The 27772-nt window shown below is 38.2% G+C and overlaps 1 protein-coding gene and 2 non-coding genes across 3 annotated transcripts in view; all 3 read left to right on the top strand.

Annotated features, from left to right (window-relative positions):
- Nucleotides 1-21830, top strand: part of WDR43 (WD repeat domain 43) — a 46490-nt gene extending 24660 nt beyond the window's left edge. Inside the window, exons 6-18 of the mRNA XM_019448533.2 lie at nt 372-474; nt 1241-1305; nt 4013-4184; nt 5468-5554; nt 6434-6565; nt 8047-8178; nt 12766-12852; nt 13475-13506; nt 14508-14571; nt 17110-17223; nt 17683-17752; nt 20032-20078; nt 20183-21830. Coding sequence (XP_019304078.1) covers nt 372-474; nt 1241-1305; nt 4013-4184; nt 5468-5554; nt 6434-6565; nt 8047-8178; nt 12766-12852; nt 13475-13506; nt 14508-14571; nt 17110-17223; nt 17683-17752; nt 20032-20078; nt 20183-20374 — 1297 coding nt within the window. The 3' untranslated portion in view covers nt 20375-21830. The remainder of the gene's footprint in view (nt 1-371; nt 475-1240; nt 1306-4012; nt 4185-5467; nt 5555-6433; nt 6566-8046; nt 8179-12765; nt 12853-13474; nt 13507-14507; nt 14572-17109; nt 17224-17682; nt 17753-20031; nt 20079-20182) is intronic.
- On the top strand, nt 6012-6091 carry LOC128773732 (small nucleolar RNA SNORD53/SNORD92). Its single transcript, XR_008418162.1, has one exon. It is a non-coding gene; the product is annotated as a small nucleolar RNA SNORD53/SNORD92 (small nucleolar RNA).
- Nucleotides 6859-6934, top strand: LOC128773733 (small nucleolar RNA SNORD53/SNORD92). Its single transcript, XR_008418163.1, has one exon. It is a non-coding gene; the product is annotated as a small nucleolar RNA SNORD53/SNORD92 (small nucleolar RNA).
- Nucleotides 21831-27772: the final 5942 nt, after the last annotated feature.

Raw genomic sequence — 27772 nt, 5'->3', positions numbered from 1 at the left:
TAGCCAAAACAATGTTGAAAAAGCAGAAAAAAGTTGGAGGACTCACATTGCCTGATTTCTGGACTTGTCAAGCTACAATAATCAAAACAGTGTGGTATTGGCATCAAGATAAACAAACAGATTAGTGGAAAAGAATAGAGAATGTTACTAATTGTTTAAATCTGCATAAGGGCATTAGTGCTTTCTCTTTTCCCTGCAACCATGTAAAGTGGCAGTGACACAAATGGGTCTAAGTTTGATCTGTAGTCTCTTTATTTAGCTTTCAAAAGATGCAAAAACTATTGGGAATCTAATGCTGTTACTCCTGTTAGGTGCTCATCTTTTTTTGTTGTTAAATTTCTTACTACCTAATCATGGGTTTTGTTATCTAGGCAGGTCCGGTCAGAAAACAAAGAAAAGAATGCAGTGATGTCTTTTACAGTTACAGATGAACCTGTCTATATTGACTTGACGTTGTCAGAAAATAAAGAAGAGGTAAATGGCTCAATTTTTGAGAATTTGTTTTTGGATTTCACAAATTATATTTTTAAAGTTAGTGTTTTGATGATTTAATGATTTGGGAAAGTAGGGGACATGAGGGAAGAAAGAACAAAATGTAACAAAAATCTTCTTGGACTGTCCGGAGTAACCATTAAATAAATCACTGGTGTGCACTTCCGAGCAGGGGGACCGTGTCCATGGTGTTTTCAGGGATCTTTTTTTTTTTTCCAAATTTTTTTAACGTTTATTTATTTTTGAGAGACAGAGCATGAGTGGGGGAGGGGCAGAGAGAGAGGGAGACACAGAATCTGAAGCAGGCTCCAGGCTCTGAGCTGTCAGCACAGAGCCCAATGCGGGGCTTGAACCCACAGACTGCGAGATCATGACCTGAGCTGAAGTTGGATGCTTAACCACCTGAGCCACCCAGCCACACCCGTGTTCAGGGATCTGACTGCTCTGACATGCGGGGCCTGCCAGTTTCTTTTGTCAGTGACTTTGCACTTGGTAGTGACTTTGCTCCTGTAACTTCCAGGCTGCATTCTCCTTGTTATCTTCTTGGCTTAAACTTTTATTTCTATGCTTGACAACAACTCCAGTTGTTTAGATGACAGTAATGAATTTTAAATGCAAGAGTTGTGCCACCTTGGTGTTCTGACTTTTTCTCTGGTTATTTAAAGTGGTGGGGAGGACAGTTGAAGTTTTATAAGTATATTATGAAAGCCATTCTCCATTAGAGTAATCAGTTTAATTTTTCTTTCAGCCTGTCAAGTTAGCTGTTGTTTGCAAAGATGGTCAAGTTCATCTTTTTGAACACATATTAAATGGGTAAGTACGAAATTTCTCAAGTCAAATTTGTTTTCTTTCCCTGACTTGTTATTCTTTTTTGTTCCTACCTCAGTATTCTTTGCCTTATATTACTTTTCAGTTAGGTTGTTTTGAAAGAATTATTAATTATCCATATGAGTATATACATTTCCAGTGAGGATTCAAGTTTTCGGATTGTGGACCATTTCTTCATATTTGTGGTAGTAAAGTAGTTTTATGATATATGCTTAGTAAATGTTGGCAGTTCTGATGATGCATTTTGTTGGTTTACCTTAAAGTTTATATTTATTTTGAGAGAGAGAGTATGCATGCATGCATGAGAGGTAGTGGGGCAGAGAGAGAGGGAGAGAGAGAATCCCAAGCAGGCTCTGGTCAGCTTAGAGCCTGACATGGGGCTTGATTTCATGAACCGTGAGATCATGACCTGAGCCGAAATCAAGAGTTGGATGCTTAGGGTGCCTGGGTGGCTTAGTCGGTTAAGCATCCGACTTCAGCTCAGGTCATGATCTCCCGGTTTGTGAGTTCAAGCCCCATGTCGGGCTCTGTGCTGACAGCTCAGAGCCTGGAGCCTGCTTTGGAATCTGTGTCTCCCCCTCTCTCTGCCCCTTCCCTGCTCATGCTCTGTGTCTCTCTGTCTCCCAATAATAAAAAAATGTTTAAAAAAATTTAAAAGAGTTGGATGCTTAGCCAACTTAGCCACCTAGGTGCCCCTCTAGTGATACATTAAAAATTTTTTTTTACCGTTTATTTATTTTTGAGAGACAGAGACAGAATGAGCAGGAGAGGGGCAGAGAGAGAGGGAGACACAGAATCTGGGTCAGACTCCAGGCTCTGAGCTGTCAGCACAGAGCCCGATGCGGGGCTTGAACCCACAAACGATGAGATCATGACCTGAGCTGAAGTTGGACGCTTAACAGACTGAACCACCCAGGCATCCCTCTAGTGATACATTTTAACTGAAAGTGGTTCAGTTGGAAAAGTTTGCTTGTGAACTTGGTAAAACCTTGATTTCTAACTTTGATAATAGTTTCCCTTGCCATATATATGTGGATCAATGAAACATGGCAATGCTATTGTTTTGGTGGACAGAGGGGGGTGTTGCTGTTAGCATGTGTAGTAGTCATAGATCTAGGATCAGTAAATTATGACCTGTGGGTCAAATCCAGTATGACCATACGTGGCCCCCCAAAACTAAAATATTTACTATCTGCTCTTTATAGAAAGCTTGGCAACCTTTGCCATTCTCTGTAAACGTGGTCTGAGAATCAATCATGTGAACTTTAAGATGGTTTCAACTTTTTGTCAGTTGGTATTCTTCCTTTTACAATCCTCATGTAGGAATTTATTTAAGTATAAAATTGTTATGAAGGCATAAAACATTTAAAAACATTTAGGATGTGTAGACAATAGGTTATAAAGCCTAATTCTCCCTGCATTGAGTTCTACTCCCTAGAGTAACTCTTAACATTTTTGGTGTATAACACTTGAGGCCTTTATTGATACAGTCATACACGTATGTGGAACATATAACTAAGGGCCCAGAGATGGTGGGCTGCTGTGAGGAATTGGGCACCTCTCCATGGGCAATAGTAAGCTGTTGCTTTTATGCAGAAGACTGATAAGGTTTGACCTCATCAGGTATTAAGTGTTAAAACATTATTAAGCTTTTGAGTCATTCTGTCGGATGTGTTGAGAATAGACTACAGAGGGGTAGAAGACCAGAAATCCTGGATGGAGATGGTTGTGGAATCAGGATAACTAGGAGGCATGAGCTAGAAGGATGGTGTGGTGCACCTGTTGGGAGTAAGATGTCTGCGGTGTAAGGAGTGAGAGGCTGAGACACAGTGAAGGGCGGGGCTGTTGGAGGCAGGAGGACAGTGTATCAGAAGCATCATCAGCCTGCACGGTGGATGCAGAGACCAGACTGCTAAGAAAGGAATTCCTCAGGAGTAGTGTTAGAATGACAGCCACTAGAATCTTCAAGAAATCTGGGGGAGTGGCCCAGAAATCATTGGATGACAGCAGGAGAGGGAGGTAGCTGGTATCTGGTAACACTTTCCCAGGTTTTAGAAGGGAAAGAGAGACAGACTATTCATCTTGAAATGTTTGTGAAGAACACGGAACACTCTTAAAATCATCTCATGCCTAGGCTTCTGACATAAAGGCTATGGAGAGAAAACAGCTACAGCTTGGGAGATCTGCCCTGATGTGCCAGCGTAGAGCAAGAAGCTGATGAAAGCCCTTGCTTGGATAAGCAGTAGATAATGGAATTTTTTATATTAGACGATGGAATTTTGTTGTTTATATTTTGCTGATAATTTTGCTCTTGGAACTGCATTGCGGAGGTCATGGTGAGGCTTTTGCGGGTTGGAAACAATTGGAAATGGGACTGATTGGAACAGGGCATGTACAGAGAGTCCCCTGGGACTGAAGCACAAGGCAGCGAGAGAGTACCTGGGATCTTGGCGCCCTTTATGGGGCTTGGCAATGGGATGGAAGGGCACATGGTGTCCAGGCAGATTTGGTGGTGAGGTCTTGCTAGATGAGGTCTTGACAGCAACACTAGTGGTGTGGGGATCCTGGTCACTCTGGTGATAGTGTGGAGGCCACAGGAGGTTACATTTCTTGACTTGATGCCAGCTTCAAAGCATTCATAGGAGACGTTTCAAATTTTCTAATCTATTTTTTTTTTTTTCTTCATTTCTAGATACTGCAAAAAGCCTTTGACTTCAAATTGCACAATTCAGATAGTGACACCTGGGAAAGGCAAGAAATCAACACCAAAACCCATTCCTATTCTAGCAGCTGGGTTTTGCTCAGACAAAATGTCATTGTTGCTTGTATACGGCAATTGGTTTCAGCCCACCATTGAGCGAGTGGTACGTAGATACTACTCTGGAGTAAAGCAAAATAGCATCAACGTGGACATGAAAAAAAAAGATGACTGTGGAGTGATTCATTGGTCTGCTTATTTGAATACTTAAAAAGAAGTCGTGTATTTTCCTGTAACTGAAGGATCTTTTCACTGGGTAGTTTATTTTAGTTTGTGAGAGCTATGTATGTAATTTTACTTCACCTAGCATATCAAATATTTTAATCCTTAGTCAATATGAAAAATTATTTCTGATATTTTATTCGCCTTTTTTTTTGGTATTCTGTCTTTGAAATCTGGTATACATTTTCACTTACGCACATACCCAATTACCCAAAAGATACATCTTAATAAAAGAGCCTTTAGTAACAGTACTCATTGAGTTTCCTAAGTGGAAATGTAATGGGTGGTGCAATTACTTAACTTTTTTGAAAGTTTCTTTGGAGACTTTTGGTGAGTTATGGGCGTGTCCAATAGGTGATTTCTTTAGCTTGCATTTATACTGCTTTTATTCAGTAAGGCCTTCTGGGAGATGATGACTGAAATATTATGTGCCCAAGCAAACTCTTGTGGAGTTTATTTTACTTTTTAAGAATTTAACACATGGATATGGTTTAATAAAAAAGGGAGAAAGGTACTAAGCTATAAACGTAACTCTCTGTGCTGTACCTGGACCCCCTAACCGTCCTCTAAAGATGCAGCCATTGTTTCCTGCTTGTTTTGTGTCCTACCAGATGCTAATTAATTATATGGGCACAGAACAGAGAATTACATAAAACCATACAGGCTTATGGGTAACATGTACTTTGCTGCATCTGATTGTCCCCCTTGTAATGGCACATCAGGATTTAGAGATCCACCTTAGAGCAATTTGTTCATCAGCAGTGCTGTCTTTGACTTGCTTGTGGAAAGTATAGTGGGGGGACCCTAAATAGCCCAGATTATTTTTTTACAAGGGTGACAAACAGGAATCATTAAAAATCTGTTATAGTTTAAAAACCTCTTCATCTTTTAAAACTATACATGTGAAAAATTTGAGCAGTTCATAACTGAAAAAAGTACACATTATGCTTAATATCTTCAGAGTTGACCCACTTTTCTCTGCTGCCATCAGTCCGAGTAGTGGGCAGTCTGGGTGGCTGAGTTTTGTGGGGAAGCTTTCTATACTTTTTTGTATTTTTATGAAAATGCACAAGTACGCATTGGCTTTTCATGTTATTCTTATTTCCAATTGCTTTGTTTGACATTTCCGCCCCCTTTCTTCCCCCCTCCTTAAAATTATATTCCCAGGCTTTAAGTTCCAAAGAACCTCACATGTGTTTAGTAAGAGACATTTCAAACTGCTGGGCCCCCAAAGTAGAGACGGCTATAACAAAGGTGAGTGCATTTCGTATTAGAAGTTGAGAAAAAAGAGATTTGGGTGAATTGAATTGTTATATAATATTATGTTTAGACTCTTTAATACCCTCCTTTTGATCTTAACAAATTGGTGAGATTAAGTTTTAGGTAACAAGATTATACAACTTCTTTCCTGTGCTTTTGATTTGTTGAATGAATGAGTGAATAGACAACTAAAAGTTAAAGACTTGGGAGTTAGTCCTTTACCTGTGTGTGATCATTAAATAAATACAATATTTGTCAATAACTTATTTTGCTGATTTCAGCATTTAAAGGAGGAATCCTATATTTAAGGATATAAAGCCCTATATGATGGGTTTGGAATTAAATACCATATTTAAGCTTATCATCATGATTTTCTATTTTGAATATAACATGGCATCTACATGTAGATACATGTTTGGCAGTTTAATGAGGAAAAAAAAAAGGCCAAGACCTGCTATGATGACATCCATATATGGTTTCGCTTCTGGCTGAGTTTCAGAGATGACACCTTTCTCTTGGCTGTCTGAGCATTTCTGGCAAAGCTGGATTACTGGAGGTGGTAGTAAAATGTACAACTTCACTCTCTAATGTTTTTAAGTAATCTTTAAATGTTGTTTTTCCTGGTTTTTACTCATGTGCTATTGAAAACCTTAAAACTATAAACTTTCAAATTATAATTTGGAAACTTATTTACTAACATTCAATTAAAATTTGTCTGTAGTTCTTATCATATTAAATTAATTATGTTAAGATTATGTTAAGATTTTCCAGTAGAAAAACCAATTAAAAGCTGTTAGTTTTCTTTGGGGCTAAATCTTACAAGGACTGAGGCATAATTCCCTTTGTCACTTGCCGGCTATTCCTTTTTAACAGGTGAGGACACCAGTGATGAATTCTGAAGCAAAAGTTTTGGTGCCTGGGGTACCTGGTCATCATGCAGCTATCAAACCTCCTCCTTCACAAACTGAGGAAGTAGAGAGCAAGAGGAAATTAGGGGAAAATGAGGTAATAGAATCACTGACCATTTTTGAGTTTGAAATGTAAGATTACTCATGAGACTAACAAATTATTGGGTAGAGCCAAACTTGAAACTTTAGGAACTTAACTAAGATTGCTGCTGGTTCCCTCTCTCATCCCGAGCAGCACAGGTTCAGAAATTCCAAATTGTAACCCGAGGCTTCTACTTGGCCACTGTTAATGGAGAAGACAGACTCTTACTAACTAAAGAGGGTGCTGTTTTGACCATTGTTAGCAGTCAGCTGGGTCACATAATTGAATACGGTACCTTAAGCCAGGACTTGCTGTGATGATTTCCATTGGGTTTCGCATGTTGCTGAGTTCCAGTGATGCCTTTTCTCTTGGCTGTCTGAGCAGTTCTGGCTAGTTTACTGAGTGTTGGCCTTTAAAAGTAGTCATCACTATAACCTCTTCAAGTGCTTACAAACTTCATTTTTTCTCAGCTCCCTAGACCTTCCTGTGGTTACTGTACTTGTCTCTGTAGACCTTTTTCTTATGTGTCACCCGAAATGATGTGAAATTTTAATTGTTTTATCATTAGAGAAAGATTATGTTTCTTTACCTGATTTTAAATGTCTTCCTTTGTAGGGTGTGTGGGGGGGATGGGGCTGAGTTCATTAAAATTATTCCTTAGTAACATGGTATATGTATTTAAAAATAACGTGCCAACTTTCTTTAACCTGGCCTAGATCCAATTATTTAATTTCCTCCTGCCTTTTTTGATTTTTATGCTAACCTAAATAGGAGGCTTTGCCAGAGCCTATTTGCCATAGTAGTCACAGAGTATTTGTATTTTGATTTAGTTACTAAGAGGCGGGCAGAACATGGTTGTTAGACTTGTTTTAATAAGAGATAAGTTCTCTACAATTGAGTTTTTGTGTAGCAAATTGCATCCTGTTTATTTACACTTAAATTTTAGATTCTTTTATCAAGGGAACTTGATTTAGTAGAGCATCTTCTAGAAAATCATCATTTGGAACTAATAAAATGAAAAATAGGAAAAGACATTTTAAAAATTGTTTTGGGAACATAGTTGTCTTTATTTTTCATTTTCTTTTGATAATTTTCCTTTTTTACAGATCTGAGGCTGATAACCAGGGGTAGCTCTAGAAGGGAAAGTTCTTTTGATAATAGGTCTTTTCTTGTGCTTTAGTAATAAGATACCAGATCTGTGTATTTTTTGAATCTTCTATAGAGAGATGTTTTTATGAATTACATTTTCAAATCATGACTTCTCATGCACTTCCAGATCACTAGGATCTGGAACCTTGGATTGCAGATAATACATTGGTCTCCATCATTGGCTTTATGGTAGTAAGATCTTGTTGGAATGAGAAAGAGCTTGTTTGTGTTTTTCATTGTGAACCAGTCAGTGCTTTTGTTTTTTGAGACATAGGAACAAAGTAATTCGACCAAGCTACTTTAGGCCTTGTCTAGATTAACATTAATAGATCATTTCTGTTCTGTAGGTTAGCATTGAAGAGCGCCTGGGAGCACTGGATATAGATACAAAGAAAGAGAAGGATGACCTTCCACAGACAAATAGCTTTCCAGTTCTTCTCACACAAGGATTAGAAAGTAATGATTTCGAAATGTTAAATGTAAGTATTATAGCAGTTTTTAAAATGAATTAGGACAGTTAATTTTTCTTAGAAAGTGATTGACATAGCACACTCAGACTGAAGAGTCATGTGATAAAGCTGTTTTGAATTTAATATTTTGTGAGTTTAGTCAAATACATATCACTTGGTGGCACTATACAGACAGTCACCAACCTACAAAGGCATTGTATTAAATTATTTTGAACCTGGAATGCATTTTCTCATAGAAATATTGTTCTGAATTGTTACTAGGTCTTAGGCTTTAGTTCACAAAAGCCTTTATAAACATAGTGTAGCTGAATTATAATACTCAGCATTCTAGATCACAATTTATATTTTTTTCTGTAGGAAAATGCGTTCCTGAGTTTTTACTCTGGATTCCAGAAACTTATTTCCCCCTGGCCGTGAGAGGGGGCGGTGAGGTGGAACCTTGGCAATGGGTAGGAGGTTTGGGGGAAAAATTGAAGAGGGTTGGGGGTTATCTTGTGAAGTATTTAGAGGTAAAATACTGGAAATTTATATAAGGGAAGCATTTATTATTTGTGTGTTTGTAAGTTGGTGACTGCTTGTATGAAGTGACTTAATTAGGTCCCCTTAAATTCCAGAATGTAACAGTGATCTGTACAGAAAATTGAAGTGTAAAAATTGGATTTAAGCACTGCCTAATTAGATTAAAGCAGTTTACATTTTCTTAAGTGCATTTATTCTTAGTGACTCAGCAATATTATGGTGCCACTTAGTATTGATATGCCTTTTAATATGTAACCTGTGAATAGCATCTTTCTGATTTATATTTTGATCTAAATGGGAATATCTTATATTTGTGTTTAAGGTGACTTTGGCATAAAGGGGAAACTACATCCTAAAACTTAAGATTGCTTGTAAAATAGTTTGTAAGTGTATGTAATTTGGAAGGTGGATTTTAGTTTAATATGGCATAGAAATCTAGGTGAAAAATAAGCTGTAGAAAACAGCTGACCGTTTTTAAAATACACTGTTAACTTACCTGTCGTTATTGCCTCCTTGATTGTGCTTTGAAACCTTCCTCAGTAGTATAACTAAATCAGTTCCCAATTTTTTTTTTTAAAGAAACATTTCAAAACATTTAAAAAATTATTACAGTGGACCACCATGGACTCATCACTCAGTTTCAGAAATGATCAAATCTAGCCAGTCTGTCTGTGATGGTTTCATTTATCTGCCCACATGTCTCCACACATTATAGTGAAGATATCTTTTAGAGACATCATTTTATCCATAAATAAATCCCTGTTCCACTGACAATAGCAAGTCCTTTTAAAAACAAGCACAATCCAGTGTGCCTAGGTGGCTCAGTTGGTTAAGCGTCTGACTTCGGCTCAGGTCATGATCTCGCGGTTTGTGAGTTCAAGTCCCGTGTCGGGCTCTGTGCTGGCAGCTTTCTCAGAGCCTGGAGCCTGCTCTGGATTCTGTCTCCCTTTCTCTCTGCCCCTCCTCTGCTCATACTGTCTCTGTCTCTCTCAAAAATAAACGCTAAAAAAAAAACAAACACGATCTATTATCACACCTAATAAACAGTAATTACTTAAAACCATCAAATATCCATCAGAGACCATCAAATATCCCTGATTGTCTCATAAACTTCTTTAGTTTTTATTTTTGCTTCCTTTAAAACAGGATCCCTGTGAAGTCCACACAGTATTGGGTAGATATATGCCTCTTCTGTCTCTTGCAGTTAATTTTTTTTTTTAGAGGAGCTGAGTTATTAGCTGCATAGAGACCTCATAGTCTGTATTTTGTCTCCTGCAAAACTCCATTTTATTGGGTCATTTAATCCAATAAATGTTGTCATTAAAAAAATTTGTTTTTAACGTTTATTTTTGAGAGAATGGGACAGAGCACGAGTGGGGGAGGGGGGTCGGGGTGGGTGCACACAGAATCTAAAGCAGGCTCCAGGCTCTGAGATGTCAGCATAGAGCCCGACCCGGGGCTCGAACTCATGGACCCCGAGATCATGACCTTAGTTGAAGTCAGATACTTAACCGACTGAGCCACCCAGGCGCCCCAATAAATGGTATCATTTAACATGTTCCTCTGTCATATTTTCTATACACTGGTAGTTGTATCTCAAAGCTTGTAGAGATTCAGGTTAGAATCTTTTGGTACTTCAAAGTTGACAGTGTGTCCTTTTATTAGGTGTCACAGTTTTTGGGACAAATGAAATGATGTTTATGGAAGCACTTCTTAAATTATAAAGTATTGTACACATAAGACTTTCTCATTATTGTATTACTTAAGTAGAAGTAATTGGAAACTAGAATCCTGAAAAATTGGGTGCTGGAAAAGACCTGTAAATGTTATAGTGAGGGCTTAAAATAACCGTTAAAAAAAAAGTATAGAGATTTTCCCATACTGTATTGCCTGGGAGATGGATTCACATATTCTGTACTTCACTCTAAAATAAAAAGCGAGACAAGTTAAAAAAAACAAAACTCTTTTCTCCTAAAAATAGTCTTCCCCATTCCCCAAAGTGACCTTATGAGGACACATGAAATATAGTAGGAGGACTTAAAGAATGAAAGAAGGGAAGTAGCAATGGCAGGGATACATCATGTGACTAAAACTGAGGTTAAGAATCCCCACCTTAGAGGGGTATCTGAGTAGCTCAGTCGGTTAAACACCAGCTTCGGCTCAGGTCATGATCTCACAGTTCGTGAGTGCAAGCCCTGTGTCAGGGCTCTGTGCTGACAGCTCAGAGCCTGGAGCCTGCTTTGAATCCTGTGTCTTCATGCCATAGAAAACTTGACGTTAAACTTGTGGCTTTAGGAAGGTGGAAATTTGACTCAAAAGAAAAGGCTATAGCTTATGAAAAGAGAAGAGAAGCCAAGTTATTAGCACCCAGAAAAGATAGAGATTTTAAGATTTTTAAAAATTTACTTAATTTTTGAAAGTGCCATTTATAGTAGTACCAAGAAGTTAAGATAAATGTATAAAAGATGACTTTCCCTCTATATTGAAAATTAAAAAATTGAGAGAAATTAACAAAGATAAAAATATATAGATATCTAAACCATGTTTGTAGGTTGAAAGATTTAATACTGTTAAAAATGAGGAATTTCCCCCACATTTGTGTTTTTAGTGCATTCCCAATTAAATTTCAACATCTCCAAGTAAAATTGGAGGACTTACCCTACTTGATTTCAAGATAAAGTTACAGTAATCAAGATAGTTTGGTATTGGTGAAAAATAAGTATAAATTAAGAAACCACAATAGTCCAGAAAAAGACTACACACAATTGATTTTCAATAAACGTACTAACTTGAGTTAATTGAGAAAGTAAACTCTTCCCAACAATTGGTCCTGAATCAACCAGATACCCATATGGGAAAAAACTGGTCCTGAATCAACCAAATATCCATATGGGAAAAAACGCATCTCAACTCTTACTTCATGAAAGTCGACACAAAATACATAAATGTAAAACCAAAACCTGCAAAACTTCTAGAAAAAAACAGGATAAAATCTACACAAACGTTTGTGGATGAAGTCTTAGATGGCTTCCCAGCAAGCCATCTACAGGAAAAATGGTCATTTGGACTTCATGAAAGTTGAAATCTTTTGCTCTTGAAATGACACTGTTAAGAGAGTGTGGGAAGGCAAGCTGCAGGCTGGGAAAAAATGTTTGCAACTCCTTCATCAGACAAAGGATTCATATCCAGAATACACAAACATCTGGATAATGAGACTCAGGTCAAAAAACCATTGGTAAAGGTGTGAACAGATCCTTCGCAAAAGAATTCAAATGGCCAATCAGTGCATGTAAACGTGTTCTGTGTCATTAGTCATCACAGATGAGCAAACTGAAGTGACAGTGACGTGATGCTGCACACCCATTATGGACCCATAAAAGACAGTTCCTCTGTTGGGGAGGATGTGGTGCAGCTGGAATGTCCTGTCATGGTGGTGGGGATATAAAATGGTACAGCTACTTTGGAAAACAATTTGGCGACTTCTTAAAAGTTAAGGATTTATTTACCTTAAGACCCAGTCATTCTACTGCTAGGTATTTACCTGGGGAATCAAAAATACGTTCATATAAAGACTTGTACACGAATGGTCATAGCAACTTTATATTTTAATAGCCAGAAACTAGAAAGAACCTATCTTTTGATTGGCTTAAAATCTTATCAAAAAGTTGACAATTGTAAAAGTTTTGTTGCTAAGTGTGATTGTAGTGTGTTTTGCTCACTCTTACGTGGTTATAACTCTAATTTTATGTAATGATGGTTTGGCAGCTTCTCTAAAGTGGCATATATCTGTATTTAAACGTATAGAGGTGTTCTGTATTATATAAAAATTTGTTCATGAAGTTTAAAATTTGTAGAGAAGAAATCTGTTTATCAAATGCCCTGATTCCTGAAGATTATACTTGCCTGATAGCCATGGACATTAACATAACATTTTTCAGTCAGTCCCTCCAGCAGCCGTCATTCACTAAAGTTCAGTTTGTAGTTTGGTTTTTAAAATCATTTTTACTGATAGTTTCTCCTGTAGTGTCCTTAGCTTCTGAATATGCTTATCTTTATATTTCTTTTATTTTCTCACAGAAAGTACTTCAGACTAGGAATTTAAACCTAATTAAGAGGACTGTATTAAGGATGCCCCTGCATGCTGTTATTCCATTGTTGCAAGAGGTAACTGAATATTCTTTTCATTTTAAGGTCCTTACACTGTGAATTAAAGAGAATCTGTATAGAGAAATGGATTTGCAGTATATAAGCAAGCAGAGTGTTTAGAGTAGATGATAGATCTACTTAAATAAGATGGACGTAATCCATATTTTTTCTGTGTATTTTTCTATTGAGATATAATTCACATATTATAAAATTCACCCCTTTGACGTGTACAATTCAGTGTTTTTTTAACATATTCACAGATTGTGTAGTTCTTACCAAAAAAAAAAAAAAAAAAAAAAAAATCCTGTACCAGTTAGCCACTCCTCATTCTCCCTTACGCTCAGTTTCTGGCAACCACAAATTATTTTCTCGCCCTGGATTTGCCACTTCTGAACATTCATTCATATAAATCCTAGCCAGATTTTTTATCAGGTAATTACTCTTATTGTGGGAAGTATTCCTAGATTATGTTTGTTGAACATTGAAGAATTAGGAAATTTAGGAATTGTTTAGGAATAGTGATTTCCTAATAGTCTTTTCTATATTTTCTTTGTTCTTCTGGATGTTATGTATTGTGGGAATTGGTGCAGATTTGCTGCCTCTGACGTACTGTTGCTAATACTGTTTTTCTCCCCCTCAGCTTACAAAAAGATTGCAGGGACATCCTAATAGGTAAGATACTTAGGTGACTTAAATTGCTTTGATTTTATAAACATTTTAAAGGTGACTGTTAAAAACAGCAATTTCTGACAGCATGAAATTACATAGTGGGTAGCCCCAAATTCTAAGTAGGAAGACTCTTTAAGGGTCAGACATTGCTCTTCCTACTGACTTGAAGGATTCTTATTCCTAAGATTTTAGTATAGTTTTCTCCTTTCTTTTAGGAAACTCGTGTTTGGTGTTTTGTTTTATTATTAGGTCATTTAATGAATTAGTCTTAAGATGTCATCCTAATCATATATAAAATTGCCATTTGTAGAATTCTCCCAACCTAAGATATTATAAGGAAGTATTTTATATGACTGAATTTTGTGGGTCTTTCTTGTTAATAATCTGATGATTAAGTATATAAATAGGAAGTTGGTATGTCAAAGATCCTAAGCTTTAAGTGTAGTATTTTCGGTGCTACAGTATATAATAAAGTTTTTCTTTTAGTTTTCTTCCCCCTCATAGACTCCCGTAGTGTTTGGAGCTCACAAAGAAAAGCCAAATAATTCATCGATTAGGCCGAGCTTATACATTTTTTTTGGTCTGTATTTGTCTGTTAATGTGGCATGGAAATCTTTTGCTATTTGTACCTGATAGTGAGTAGATGTTCGGGGTAAAATGCAAAGTCAGTTAAGCCCAGTTTACTGAGCCCATAATTACTGTCTGTTAATTATGAAGTAAAGTCTGGGATTTATTCTTGAATTGTTTTAGAGGGAAGGGAGTTTTGTCCTCTTCCGGTCCATGTAACTCCCCCCTCACAATCCCTCCAGAGATGGGTATATTTCAGATCTCTGTTGGAGTCTGAAGGGATGAGAAGTCAGTGGTTTATTTCGTAGTGTTGTTTTCACAGGACACAATTTATGGATCTTCACTTGGCCTAAATTCTTCTAATATTACAACTCAGTTGTATTTAATTTTGAATTTGTGAATATTTGTTTACTTGGGTTTTTTTTTCTTTTTTTCAGTGCTGTTTTAATGGTTCAGTGGCTAAAATGTGTGTTAACGGTCCATGCATCCTACCTATCCACAGTAAGTCATCAGCTGTAGTTGGCTTTGATAAAGATTATAAACTGAGGGGTTAATAGAACCATCCTCTCTCCAACTGCTCTTCAGCCATCAGCTGCTGCTTTTAAAGATTTTATTTTTCCCCAGGTGTGTGGTGTAGTAATGTCCATTGTTGCCTTTTGTAAATTGGCCTCTTTTTTTGCCCTGGGTTTTAAAAGTAATATATATTCTGTAGAGAACTTTGAAAAAATACAGAAAGGAGAAAAGTAGCATGCTGACTTATTATATTAGCCTTTAGATGTAGTTTTCTATGTATGTAACCTGTTTCACAAAATTATTTTTTACATTGTATGTATCTCTCCCCTGTCCTATCTTGTCCCAGGACAATAACAAATAGCTTGTGGTAAAAATGAAATTAAATATTTAATACATGTCATTTTGTAGGACTTCTGTAAGCTCTTGATTATCTATGCAAATGGGAAGCATGGAACATAAAATCTTAAAGCAACACCAGAAAAACAATTTTATGTCATAATATGAATTGTGTTCTTTGCCACATCATCAAATCAGTTATATTTTAAGCTAGAAATAAAATTATCCAATTTACTTTTTTCTTTAATTTTATTATTTAGTGCCATGTAATAGGTTTTCTTAAGAAAATTCTTAATGTTACTCTTCCTTTAAACAATTTTTTTCAATGTTTGTTTATTTTTGTGTGTGAGAGAGCACGAATGAGTAGGGGAGGGGCAGAGAGAGTGAGAGAGAATCTGAAGCAGTCTCCAGGCTCCTAGCTGTCAGTGCAGAGCCCAGCGCAAGGCTCGACCTCATGAACTGTGACATCATGACCTGAGCCAAAGTTGGACACTTAACTGAGCCACCCAGGCGCCCCTATTCTTACTTTCTTAACACAGTGTCATCCAACTTCGCCTGGTCCCTTGTCCCTTGTTCTGTCTCAGGCTCCTTTCCCCCTTTATTAGTTTGAAATTGGGAGAAACAGTTGGATAACCAGCAGTGTGTTCTTTGTGTCTGGGGAGAATTCGCCAGGATGTTAGAATGTGGGGAGGTACGCTGTTGGGTTTCCCAGGTTGCAGAATCTTGGGAGGGCAGTTGAGGGCAGTGGTGAGTGGAGTGGCTGATTGGCATCTGATGGGCAGGCACAGAGTCCCACAAGCTTCAAGACTTGGGACTGTGGCTGGTAAACCGGGCAGCACTTATTTTGTGACCTCATTTACTTGTGTAGAAGTGAAAAGAGCCCTAGGAGGCCTTGTAGTGAAATTTATTCCCGAATCAACTCCTAAGGTTGAACTGCTTGAGTAGTAGTTGTGTAATGTTCACAGTCATGGCAAAACAGACCAAAGAAGCGTGGTATAGAGAGGACTCGACTGCCGAGAGTTCTCTCACCTCAGAAAACAGTGGTTTTCCTTCTACATTTCCTTCCTTTCCTCCTTCCTTATCAGGTATCTTTACCTTCTTTAAGCCGAGGGACTGTGCTAGGCATGGGGCTTAAGTAATGGACAAGACACTCAGATACCCATATTCCTGGAACTTACCTTCTGAATAGGGACAAATAAGAGATGATGGTAATTGGAATGTGATCATGTTAAACTTTGTTTTATTCTTTTTGTGTCTGTTTGCTATTTAACATGTAAATGAAATACTCTTATTTATGCTAAATTGTCAGTGATAGGAGGACAAGTAAAGGCTAATTAAAGGGCAGAGTAGGGTCCATTTTTTGTTCCTATGGAGGGACAATTTAGTCCGTGCTTTAATTCCTTAAGCATGGTTCATAGGATTCATTAATAGGGAGTATGTTTGAAATACGATAAGGTCAGCTTCGTACTGTGTTGCTCTGTTGTGCTGGTCTCTGGTCTCTGGAAACTGGGAAGAGCTTCCTTCAGCTTGCTCTGAGGACTTATGGTAGAAGTAGATAATACGATACTGTCAGAGTAAGTTTCAGAGGAAAGTCGTCTTTATCTCGGAGATATATGGTGGGGATGCATATATTTTTTAATGTTTGTTTATTTTTGAGAGAGACAGTGCAAGCAGGGGAGGGGCAGAGAGAGAGGGAGACACAGAATCTGAAGCGGCGTCTAGGCTCTGAGCTATCAGCACAGAGCCCGATGCGAGGCTCGAACTCCTGAACCATGAGATCATGACCTTAGCTGAAGTCTGATGCCCAATCTACTGAGCCACCCAGGCACCCCGGGGATATATCTATTTTTTATTCAGTGTCTCATTTGTATTGACCTTCTCTAAAACCTCATGATCAGCACAAAGAACAGCACCCTCCCCTGCTTTTTCTTGAACTACCTTGCAGTTTCTTCTGACCCTATATCATTACTTAACAAAATCCATTGTTTTTTTTTTGCCATTAGGACATTGAAGGCCTACAAAAATCTGAGATGTTGTTAGGCTGTGTCCCAAGCAGACACTGCCACTGGATGTGCAAGCAGATACTTGGGGGGCAGTGGCTGAATACTTGGGTGTGTCTGAGCATGATTTGGATGTTTGTTATTTATACTTTGTCATGATGGTATGACATCATCTTTTTTCCCTCCCTAGTTGCCTGATCTGGTACCCCAGCTGGGGACACTATACCAGTTAATGGAAAGCAGAGTAAAAACTTTTCAGAAACTCTCCCACCTTCATGGAAAGCTTATTCTTCTGATTACTCAAGTGAGTAAATCAAATTGTTTTGTGCTAAACTTTGGATGTGATAGGAATACAGGGAGGAATTGAAAGCCGTGTGTTTCAGCAAGAAATTGATAAATGTTAATAACTCGGAGATGTTATGTATTCGATTGTAAGTAAACCTAATTATGCCTGTTTTCCGGAGGGGTTCTCACTATCCTATTTCAGTTGTTAATATGCTTAGGACAGTTGTGCTATGAACAACAAGTTCCAGGCACAGAAAGAAATTCTGATCACCTTACAGGGTTTTTCAACTTTTACAGAGTAATTCTTTATCGTATTTGGCAAATTTGCTCTTTGCTCTGTATTTGACTATCGTATTAAGGCCATCCACCGTAGTGGTTGAGGGCGAGTTTACTGTGAGGAAGGTGGAGTGTGGTGGGGGTTGCGATACTTGAAATATCTGTGTACTCTGTTTCATGATAAAACTGTATTGTCTTTCAGGTCACAGCTTCAGAGAAATCAAAGGGAATGACTTGTCCTGAGCAAAAGGCAAAATTGGTATATGAGGAAGGTAAGGTTTGGGGGCAGTGTAGAATTTAGAATTGGAACATTCATCTTTTAACTTTGAATTCTCTTATCTTATTTTAAAGAACATGAATGTGAATAAGATCATGCTTGGCACACCTTCTGTGGCAAAATACGATCAAGTGAGAAAAGAGAAGGCACAAATACAATAGAGTAACAAAAAAGGGCATTAGGTATGGAAGAGATGAACAGAAGTAGGAGAACACTGTGAACAAACTTCAGGCCAGCACATTATGACCCTAGATGACAATAGGTAATTTCTTAGGAAACATCAATGACCAAAGTTGACTAAATAAAAAGAACTAGAAACCTTGAATAAGCTGATGGCCCTAAAATTGGTTTAATCAAAGCATTTGCTCAAAGATGCCAGGCATAGAGTTTTTATAGGTGAATTTTGATAGTCTTTCAAGGAATAAGTCATTTTTGTTACAAACAATTTTGGCATTTTATGAGTCAAAACCAGATAAGGATATTAAGAAAACAACATTTTAGACCATCTTCAAATATCCTGAGTAGCAGATTATAGAAGTGCTTAACTAAAATACCAAGTAGAATTTATTTAAAGATTGTAAGACAATTTAGCATCAAGGATTTATTAATGTAGTTACTACATTAACCGATTAATAGAACACTATATACGAATAGATCTAGAAAAAGAATTCCATAAAATTCAGTCTTTATGTCATTATTGATAATCTAAGCAACCTCCAAATTTAAAGGAATTCTCTTAATCTGTATCAAGGCAGAGTTTGGAAGCATTCCCATAAAGTCAGGAACTAGACAATAATGTACTTTTTATTGCTTCTGGATATCCTGCCTAGTACTGTATGAAAGAAGTGAATTCTAGAACATTGGACTTGGCAGTTGTTAACCATCACAACTTAGAAAATGCGGCAGAATCTACAGTTATACCATCATGAATGAGATAAGGAAGTAAGTTTACTGGATATCAAGATCAGCAAAAAGGAATCGGAATCAGTAGCATTATTATGTTCCAGTAACATATTGTGTGTCTACTAACATGTGTCCCAGTCAGGAAATCTATTAGGAAAAAGAGCTCATTCATAGCAGCAATCAAAACTATGAAGTCCCTAGAAATATATCTAAAAAATGAAACAAACCTTTATATAGAGAAAATTACAGAACATAACTGAAGGACATAAAAGCATACCTGAATTAATTAGACTTCATGTGCATTTTCCCAAATTTTATTGAGATACAATTTACCCATGACATTATATTTTTTTTAGGTGTGCAACATAATGATTTGATATATGTATGTATTACGAAATGGCCACCATAATATATTTAATTAACATCCATCACCGTACATAGTTGCATTTTCCCCCCCTAACAATGAGAACTTTTTTTATTCTCTTAGCAGCTTTCAAATAAACCGTACAGTATTGTTAACTGTGGTCACCATGCTGTACATTATATCCGCAGGACTTCTTTATTTTCTAACTGGAAGCTTGTATCTTTTAATTTTCACTCCTTTCTCCCTACCCTCCATTCCCCATGTCTGGCAACCACCAGTCTCTTCTCTGTAAGTTTTGTGTTGTTTAGATTGCACACATAAGTGAGATCATACAGTATTTATTTTTCTCTGTCAGACTTACTGAACTTAGCCCAGTACCCTCAAGGTCTATCCATGTTGTCATAAATGGGATGATTTCCTTTTTTAAAAAGCTGAATGATATTTAATAGCTGAGTTCAGTGGCTGAATGTGTACCACATTTTTTTTAAACATCCATCCATTCCATCAGTGGACTCTTAGGTTGTTTCTGTGTCTTGGCTGTTGTAAATAATGCTGCAGTGAACATGGGGGTGCAGGTATCTCTTTGAGATCCTGACTTTGTTTCCTTCGACATCTACCCAGCAGCATAATTGATGGGTCATCTGGTAGTTTTATTGTTAATTTCTTGGAGAGCCTCCATACTGTTTTCAGTAATGCCAGTACCAATTTGCATTTCTACCAATAGTGCATGAGGGTTTCCGTTTCTCCACATGCTTGGCTTAAGTTTTTAAGGATGGATTTTGTTAAGGTTTTGGTACTTTGTCCTACTCAGTGAGATCTTGGTGGAATAAAACAATAAATGTACTTTTATGCAAATAAGAGTATTAATAACTTAATGTTACTTCTTAGGTGGATGATAGCTGAATATATTTCTAAAAGTACATTCAGGAATCTGATTCTATTTAGTTTTTAGGGCTCTGCCCTCTGCTTGTTGATTACAAACTTAAGGTTGGGTTTTCTCCTTGTAGAGTCTTCTGAAGAGGAGTCAGATGATGAAATAGAGAAGGATTCTGATGTGAGTGATTTGTTTCCTGTTACATAAATCTGCTTTTATATCCTTGTGTTCTGTAAGAACGAGGGCTTAATGAATGCTTTCCTTTTTTAATATATTTCTACCAGGATAATTGGGATGAAGATGAGGAAGATAAAGAAAGTGAAAAAGATGAGGATGTTGATGAAGAGGAGGAAGAGGAAGAGGAAGATGCTGAAGAAAAGGACGAGGAAAATGGTGAGGACAGAGATGTGGCAAGTGAGAAGGAATTAAATGGAGACTCTGATTTAGATCCTGAAAATGAAAGTGAAGAAGAATGAAGATGGAAAAGAAGCCAATGGAACTATGTAATCTCTGGCTCACCTTGCCCAGTGCTGCCGAGTTCTCCTGGGAGGGTTGTCTCTGGGACGGATGCCAAGGACCGTTGCACATTTCCAAGTTCCTCATGGTGGTTCCCATGCCATCTTGCTGTCCTGAGCGCCCCAGACTTAGCTGTGTAAATAAGAGTGTTTCATTCAAATGTTAATAAACTTTACACAGTAAATAGACACATTTTCTGCAATGTACTGACATGAGTGTCCAATATATGGTATATTTTTATAATATAATATCCTAGTATGGTTGGTTATACCAAGAATTGACAGGAGTGAAGATGAAGACCTTTCCCTTGTAGGGTTTCAAGAACTGGACTTTGTGAAGGAGTCAGCTCTTATCTCAGGTCGGTATCTCTCGTCAAATCCAGATATGAAGCAGCACTAGTGAAAACAATTTTTAATTTGGTACATTTTCATAAAATATGAAGGGATGACTAAAGATTCATAGTAAAAACGGTTGCGATTTTAAAAATTAAATATCAGTTTCCCTAGCTTGTCTGTGAATGGTGGTGATCTGATTTGAGTCAGGCTGAATATTTGGAGTGCTTCCCCTAAACAGCCATTTATTTTTTAATCTGTCATGTGGAATATTTTTTTAAAACACACAAAAAATTATGGTAATTAAAAAAACTAAAGAATTAGCCATATTAAGGATTTTTCTTGACTGCAAGTTGCCTGTAAAGAATCATCAGTGTATAGATTTAGAAGTATCCATTACTTGCAACTTTTTAAAAAATTCAGTTATAGCTGCTTTTGAAGAGGTTTTCACTTTTATTTAAATTACTAATGGATCAAAGAACAATTGTTTATTTTTTTCTCTTTGGTTTTAGATATTAATGATAACCTTGTTGGAATTTTTTTCCAAAGAAAATATTTTTATAATTCAGTAATTTAATGTTTTCCTTCCTTTTCATTACCCACTCTTGGCAGTGTTAGGGTATCTGTTTACCTTTAAAATAATAAATCTGACTCAAGATTTTTTTATGTATCTATAAATAAGTATTTTGGTGTGCAACAAAAGCCTTTTCAAATTATCAGTACTTTTTTTTTTTTTTTTTTTTTTTTTTTAATTTTAAAGAATGAGCCAGTATTTGTTTAGTGCTCTCTAGGGAACATGCAGATGGGAGCTCAACTCTAAGGGAGGGCTGGGGAGATGGGTTTATTTTTACCACCTGTGAATATGTAAAACACAAAACCATGATCTCTGAGGGACTTTTTAACACCAGTGGCAGGACAAGAGATTTCTGTGCTCAACTAATGGAGCCGGAGCCATATAGGCATCTTGGGAAACAAGTTTGAGCCAGCTACTGGTGTAATGTACAGTTATATTTGTCTATAAATGGAACTGTTTATGGCAATTTAATACCATTCTCTTTGTAAAGTGAATAAATATTCATCTTTACCCAGTCTTGTCTTGTGGTGTATGTAGAGGAACACAGCCACCTATTTGGGCTTGTGTGAAGGTTTCAAGAAAGTGATCCTACTCCGCTAGCGTTAATAGGTACACTCTCAGGGTTTGTTGGAAAACCTGGAATTTGTAACGAAGTGAAAGAACCAGGAACTTTGAGTTGGGATGCAGCCCCGCTGGCTGAGTCGTGCTCCCACAGCCCGAGGCTACAGTGGTGGTCGTGGTTTCCCTGCACCTGACTCTCCCGGGAGAAGTAAAGGACCACGTGTGTAGTGATTGCTTACTAATTATTGTTGGGGTTAGACAAACCCGGGGCTTAATTAGGCTTGTTTCAAAGACGTTTCTAGTTTCATGGTGTTTTTCACCATTGTCGTTCCACTCCTAATCCAGGGCAACTGCGTTTTGTGTGTGTGGTGTCGTCTTTTCTGAGATTAATTTTTCCTCCCAAGCTTTTATTTTGAAAAGTTAACCCTACATTCATGATCAAGGATTAACACATTGTATTTGGTTGTGGTTACTGCTCTGTTAATCCAGAATATCCCCCTTTGTGTGTGTGTGTCATGATTTTGATATGTAAATGATACCCATAAATAAGGCTGTGTTGGAGAAATGTTGTACCATCTGGATTCGTCTGATTGTTTCCTTTTGGTTAGATTCTGGTTTAAATGTTTTTGGCAAGAATACTAAATAGGTAGGGGTATCAGATTAATTTGTAAAGAAGTCTTTGGGTGTAGATGAATATACAGAGTATATGTTTTGATGTAAGTAGGTATCAAACTTAGGTTTGGGACTTTTGAAGTTTTAGTGCAGCGGGGCTCTTGGGGCGCAGAAGTGGAATCGTGGCAGTGAGAACACTGGGTATATTGATATAAGGCTGTTCCCTATGGAAATTAACTCTCAGCATTCTACATTCATTCATTCAACAAATACTGATTGATTGTGCCTACTCTGTGCCAGGGATTATGTAGTTGCTTGGCATACATCACTGAATTCTGTCCTGAGAAGCTGTGTTCTACCAGAGAGATAGGCAAACACAATGTGTAAGAGCAAGTAAATTCTATGTAGTACGTTAGATGGTGACTTGGGGGGAGTTGGGGGTGGGAGAGTGTAGGCTGCAGAATTAAATACATGATCAGGGTAGGGTTTGTTGAGAAGGTGAGGTTTGAATATAGACCAGGAGGGGTGAGGGAGTTAGCAAGTGGGTATCTGGAGAAGAGTGTTGTAGGTGAGGAAACTGCCTGAGCAAAAGCCCTGTGGCCAGCACCTGCCTGTGATTGTGTTGCAGCGAGATGGTCAATGAGACAGGGAGAGTACATCAAGAGGTTAGCAGAGGTAAGGAGCAGTCAGGTTTCATAGGGCCTTGCAGGCCATTGTTGGGAGTGGTTGTGCTCTCACTGATAAAGTTGCAGTGTTTGGGCAGAGGAGTGCTGTCTGGCTTATGTGTTGAGAATTTTGTATCATTCTGGTGGTATGTTGAGAAATTGAGAAGTTGTATTCTAATAGGCAGAGACCAGGAGGATGCTTTGGCAGTAATCCAAGTGAGAGATGATGGTGACTTAGACCATTGTGGTAGTCTGGGTTTGGTTGGTTTCTGGGATTGTTTTAAAATCAGAGCTAATTGGATTTCTTGTGAGGTATGAGAGAGGATGAGTCACTGAAGACTCCCCAGTGTATTTTGCTGGAGCACCTGGATGATGCTATGGGCAGAGCAAGTTTAGAAAAGTAAATCAGGAATTGAGTTTTGGACATGTTGAGTTCTAGATGTGTAATTAGGCACATACCTACCCAGTTGACTTGGCGAAAGTGAGATGGAGGTGTAGGTTTGGTATTGACATGTATGTGACAGTTAAGCCACAAGACTGCGTGAGCTTCCCATAGAGCACTTGGACATAGGAAGAGCACCCAGGCCTGGGGCTTCAGGTTCCGAGTACGAGAAGAGAAACTTCAAGGAACGCATCCAAGAAAGCGTGACCATGGAGTAGGAGGGGCTGATGTTTATTTACTCTTCATTCTCTTGAAATCTGAATTCATGACAACCTTCAGCTGTGATTCTTTCAACTGTAGGTGATATTACTGGTGTGTCCTCCCAGGCCATGGTGTTTTTTACGATGCCCTTCATGACCATTTGTTGATCCCTTCTTTGAAGGCAACTCAGGTGTACAATTTTTTTTTAAGGAAGGAAATACATTTTTTTTTAAGTTTGTTGATTTTTTTTGAGAGAGAGAGAGAGCATGATTGGGGCGGGGTGGAGAGAAAATCCCAAGCAGGCTCCACACTGCCAGGACAGAGCCCCACAATAGGCAGGGAGGGGCTCAAACTCACGAACTGTGAGATCATGATCTGAGCCAAAATTGAGTTGGACGCTTAACCAACTGAGCCACCCAGGTGCCCCTAAGATTTTATTTATCTTTATTTATTAAAAAAAATTTTTTTTTTTACATTTATTCATTTTTGAGAGACCGAGCACAAGCCGGGGAGGGGCAGAGACAGAGGGAGACACAGAATCCAAAGCAGGCTCCAGGCTCTGAACCGTTAACATAGAGCCCAACGCGGGGCTTGAACCCACGAACCGTGAGATCATGACCTGAGCTGAAGTCGAACGCTTAACTGACTGAGCCACCCAGGCGCCCCCTCGGCACCCCCCCCCCCCAAACTTGCTTTTTAATATAATGTGTTCTTTCCTTTACGGCACCTCAGCACTGTCCTTTGTGCTAACCCATTTTGTGTCCACAATTTGTATACCAGATCAGAAAATGTAGAATGAGAGTCTGTAGTCGTGTAGACAGATTAGCAGGCACAGTCTGGCACAAGTGTGGGATAGATGGTATTCTGTCTCTTTTGTACAATGCTGGCTGACTGGCTGTGAGAAAACCAGATTGAGCGTACTTCGCAAGTACTTTGTGGATAGTTTTTGATAGGAAGGTAGTTCTGAGAGGAACAAGGCGATTATAAATGCACGCGAGGAATGTCAAATGAAAAACCCCGAGGTTGAAAATCACCACTTTAAAAGTTGCCTGGCATATTCTTTGTAGGTAATGATCACTCAAAGGGGGAGGAAATAACTATACGTAACTGGCCGCTGAAGTGAAGGGATTTCCTGATGGAAGTAAGTAGGTATGAAAGCATTTTGTTAGACCCTTGGCCCCACCGTAGCGTGTTTTGTTCCAGTTAGAAAGAGGCGAAGGGGCATGGTGGTGCCTGGCCTTCTGCAATCCCTGAAGACTGAGGCCATGTGGCAGCTAGCTGCCTTAGCTGGCCCTGTGTGGTCACGATGTTGCAAAACTGGGCCAAAGCTTCGCAGGTTCAGAAACTAATTGCCTTTGCCCTTAGAAGTGATGCAATTTCGTGAAGTGAAAAAGTTAACAAGGCTTCTAGGAAAGATTGGTATTTAAATGGTGTATTTACAGTGAGAAGCATATCTCTCAAGCGGAGTAGCGTGTTCAAGTTTGGTGGAGACCTGTCTTTCTGCACAGGAAAGCCACAGAGTAAGCTGGCTTTATAATTAGAAGATTGTCTTTGAACCAGAGTGTGAAATTGGAATAAGCAATGAATTGGATGGTTTTACTAGCTGGTGTAACGGGCAGTGTGTAGTCTACATTGTGAAGGGGTTGGAATTCTAGGCTTTCCTCACCTTGCTCTGGGCCCTTCACTTCATACTGATCCTGCTTTTAATGGGACAGTTACTGTGGTTGGAACGCAGGTGTTCTGGGCCTCCTCAGGCACCCACCCACTTAGGACAGCTGGTTAGGGTACATTCTAATAATTTAGTGGACAGCTTCCTCCTGACCATGGGCACCATCACCATGCAGTTACACCTAAGAAATAAACTTGCCATTTTCAGCCAAACTTTGACCTTGTTAAGTATTTTCAACCTAGCAAAGTCTGCCTCCCCTTCTTTATTGTGGTAAAATATACGTGGACGATTTTAACCGATTTGTTTTTCCTTTTCCCTTTTGTTTGTTTTTTGAGAGAAAGAGCGAGTGCACGAGTAGGGGAGTGGGGCAGAGGGAGAGAGAATCCCAAGCAGGTTCTACACTGTCAGTGCACAGTGAGATCATGAGATCAGGAACCATGAGATCATGACCTGAGCTGAGATTAAGAGTCACGTAACAGACTGAGTCACCCAGGCACCCCTCCCACCCCCTTTTCTTTAATGTATTTTTAAACCCTATTGTTTTAAAAACAATGGCATCCATTGAGTAAATTTTGGAAAATACCAAAAAGCATAAGGAAGGAAAATAAAATTATATTAACAGATAACCGTTTATACTGTTTGGAGTATCTCCTTTAAATCTTTTTCTCTTTAAAAAAAATAAAAATAAAAAAAATAAATCTTTTTCTCTTTGCATGGGTGCGCACACATTTTTCTTAAGAAATTGGAATCCTAACATTTGTTCATTTTATTCTTTGTCACATTAATATTATTAATTACCCTTTGAAATAATGCTATCTGTGGTTTTTAGTATTCCATCATGTTCTACTTTAAATTTGTTGTAAGTAACGCTACAGTGAACATTTTGCCCACGTTTTGTATTTCTTTTTAAATGTATCCTTATGAGGTATTCTTAGGAATAGCGTTAGTTAATAAAATACATGAATATTCTCTTCAGACATGAAATTTGCTAAATCCTTTTCCAGAAAGGTTGTATTGATTTTTTTTTTTTTTTTTAAGACTCTTTCTTTCTTTAGACTTGCAAATTCAGGTCCTTGTCTTTGCTTAAAGGGATTGTCTTATTTATCTGTAAAGACTTTTTATTTATTAAAGATATTCATCCCTTGCCAAACATGCCACAGATATTTTCCCCCGACTTGCCTTTTCATTTTTTGTATGATACTATTTTCCTTTATGGTTTTCTTATTTTTAAGCTTAAAAAACCTTTCCCCTAGGAAGATACTCCTTGTATTTTGTTCTAGTCCTCTTTATCTCCCCTGCCCCCACATTTACCTTTCTAGTAACTGGTTGTGATTTATCAATCCATGTGAAATAAAGTTGGTTGTAACCACTATTTTTCCAAGTGGAAAAAATAAATGCTATAAAACATTAATACGTTGCATGTAGATGAGAGTGATTGTTTTAGAGGGGCATATATGTTAGGTTGCAATCTAAAACATGTTTCTGTGGGTAAGACACTTGAAAGCTGCTGCTGTAATCCATTTTGAATTCTTTTCCGTGTATCTGTGAGACGGGGGAGGCTCTGATTTAGTTTTCCCTCCACACACACCAGTTTTCTCCACACTGTTGAATACTGTTAGCACTGGACTGAATTTGTGTCCTCCCCAAATTCGTATGTCGATCCCCTAATCCCCGATGTGATGGTATTTGGAGATGCAACCTTTGGGAGGTGATCGAGTCAGGAGAGTGCAGTTCTCATGGTGGGGTTCTTGCCTTTATATAGAAAACCCGAGAGAGCTTACTTCCTGTCTCTGCTCTCTCCATGTGAGTGTCCAACGAGAGGATGGCCATCCACCAACCAACCAGGAAGCAGGTTCTCACCAGGCACCAGATCTGCCGGCACCTTGATCTTGGGCTTCCCAGGCTTCAGAACTGTGAGAGAGAAATGTTTGCTGTCTAAGGCTCCCAGTCTGTGGTATTTGTCCAGCGGCCTGAGCAGACGAAGACTCTTTTTCTGGCCTGTAGACGTATGCTTATACGGCAGGTCTGGTTCATTGCCAACCATTCTATTCACTGTTCTCTCCTTTGTATCACTGCTACATTGGTGTGAACCAGTGTTGCTTTGCAATTAATTCATTTTTATTGTTGGTATCTCTATACCTATAAATATTCCCTAAATATTTTTTCATTCTTCCATATTGTTAAGTAAATATTCTTTGGTTGTAAGAAACAAAAACTTGACTGGAGGCAGCTTAAGCAAAACAAACGTATTACAAATTCAAAGAATCTCAGTGCACAGGCAGAACCAGCTGGCCCTCAGGAA

The sequence above is a fragment of the Panthera pardus genome, unplaced genomic scaffold (genome assembly GCF_024362965.1).
Source record: "Panthera pardus isolate Hobbes unplaced genomic scaffold, ASM2436296v1 HiC_scaffold_26, whole genome shotgun sequence".
In the NCBI taxonomy this organism is placed as follows: domain Eukaryota; kingdom Metazoa; phylum Chordata; class Mammalia; order Carnivora; family Felidae; genus Panthera; species Panthera pardus.
The sequence above is the reverse complement of the archived record's forward strand: the minus strand, read 5'-3'. Positions and strand labels throughout refer to the sequence as shown.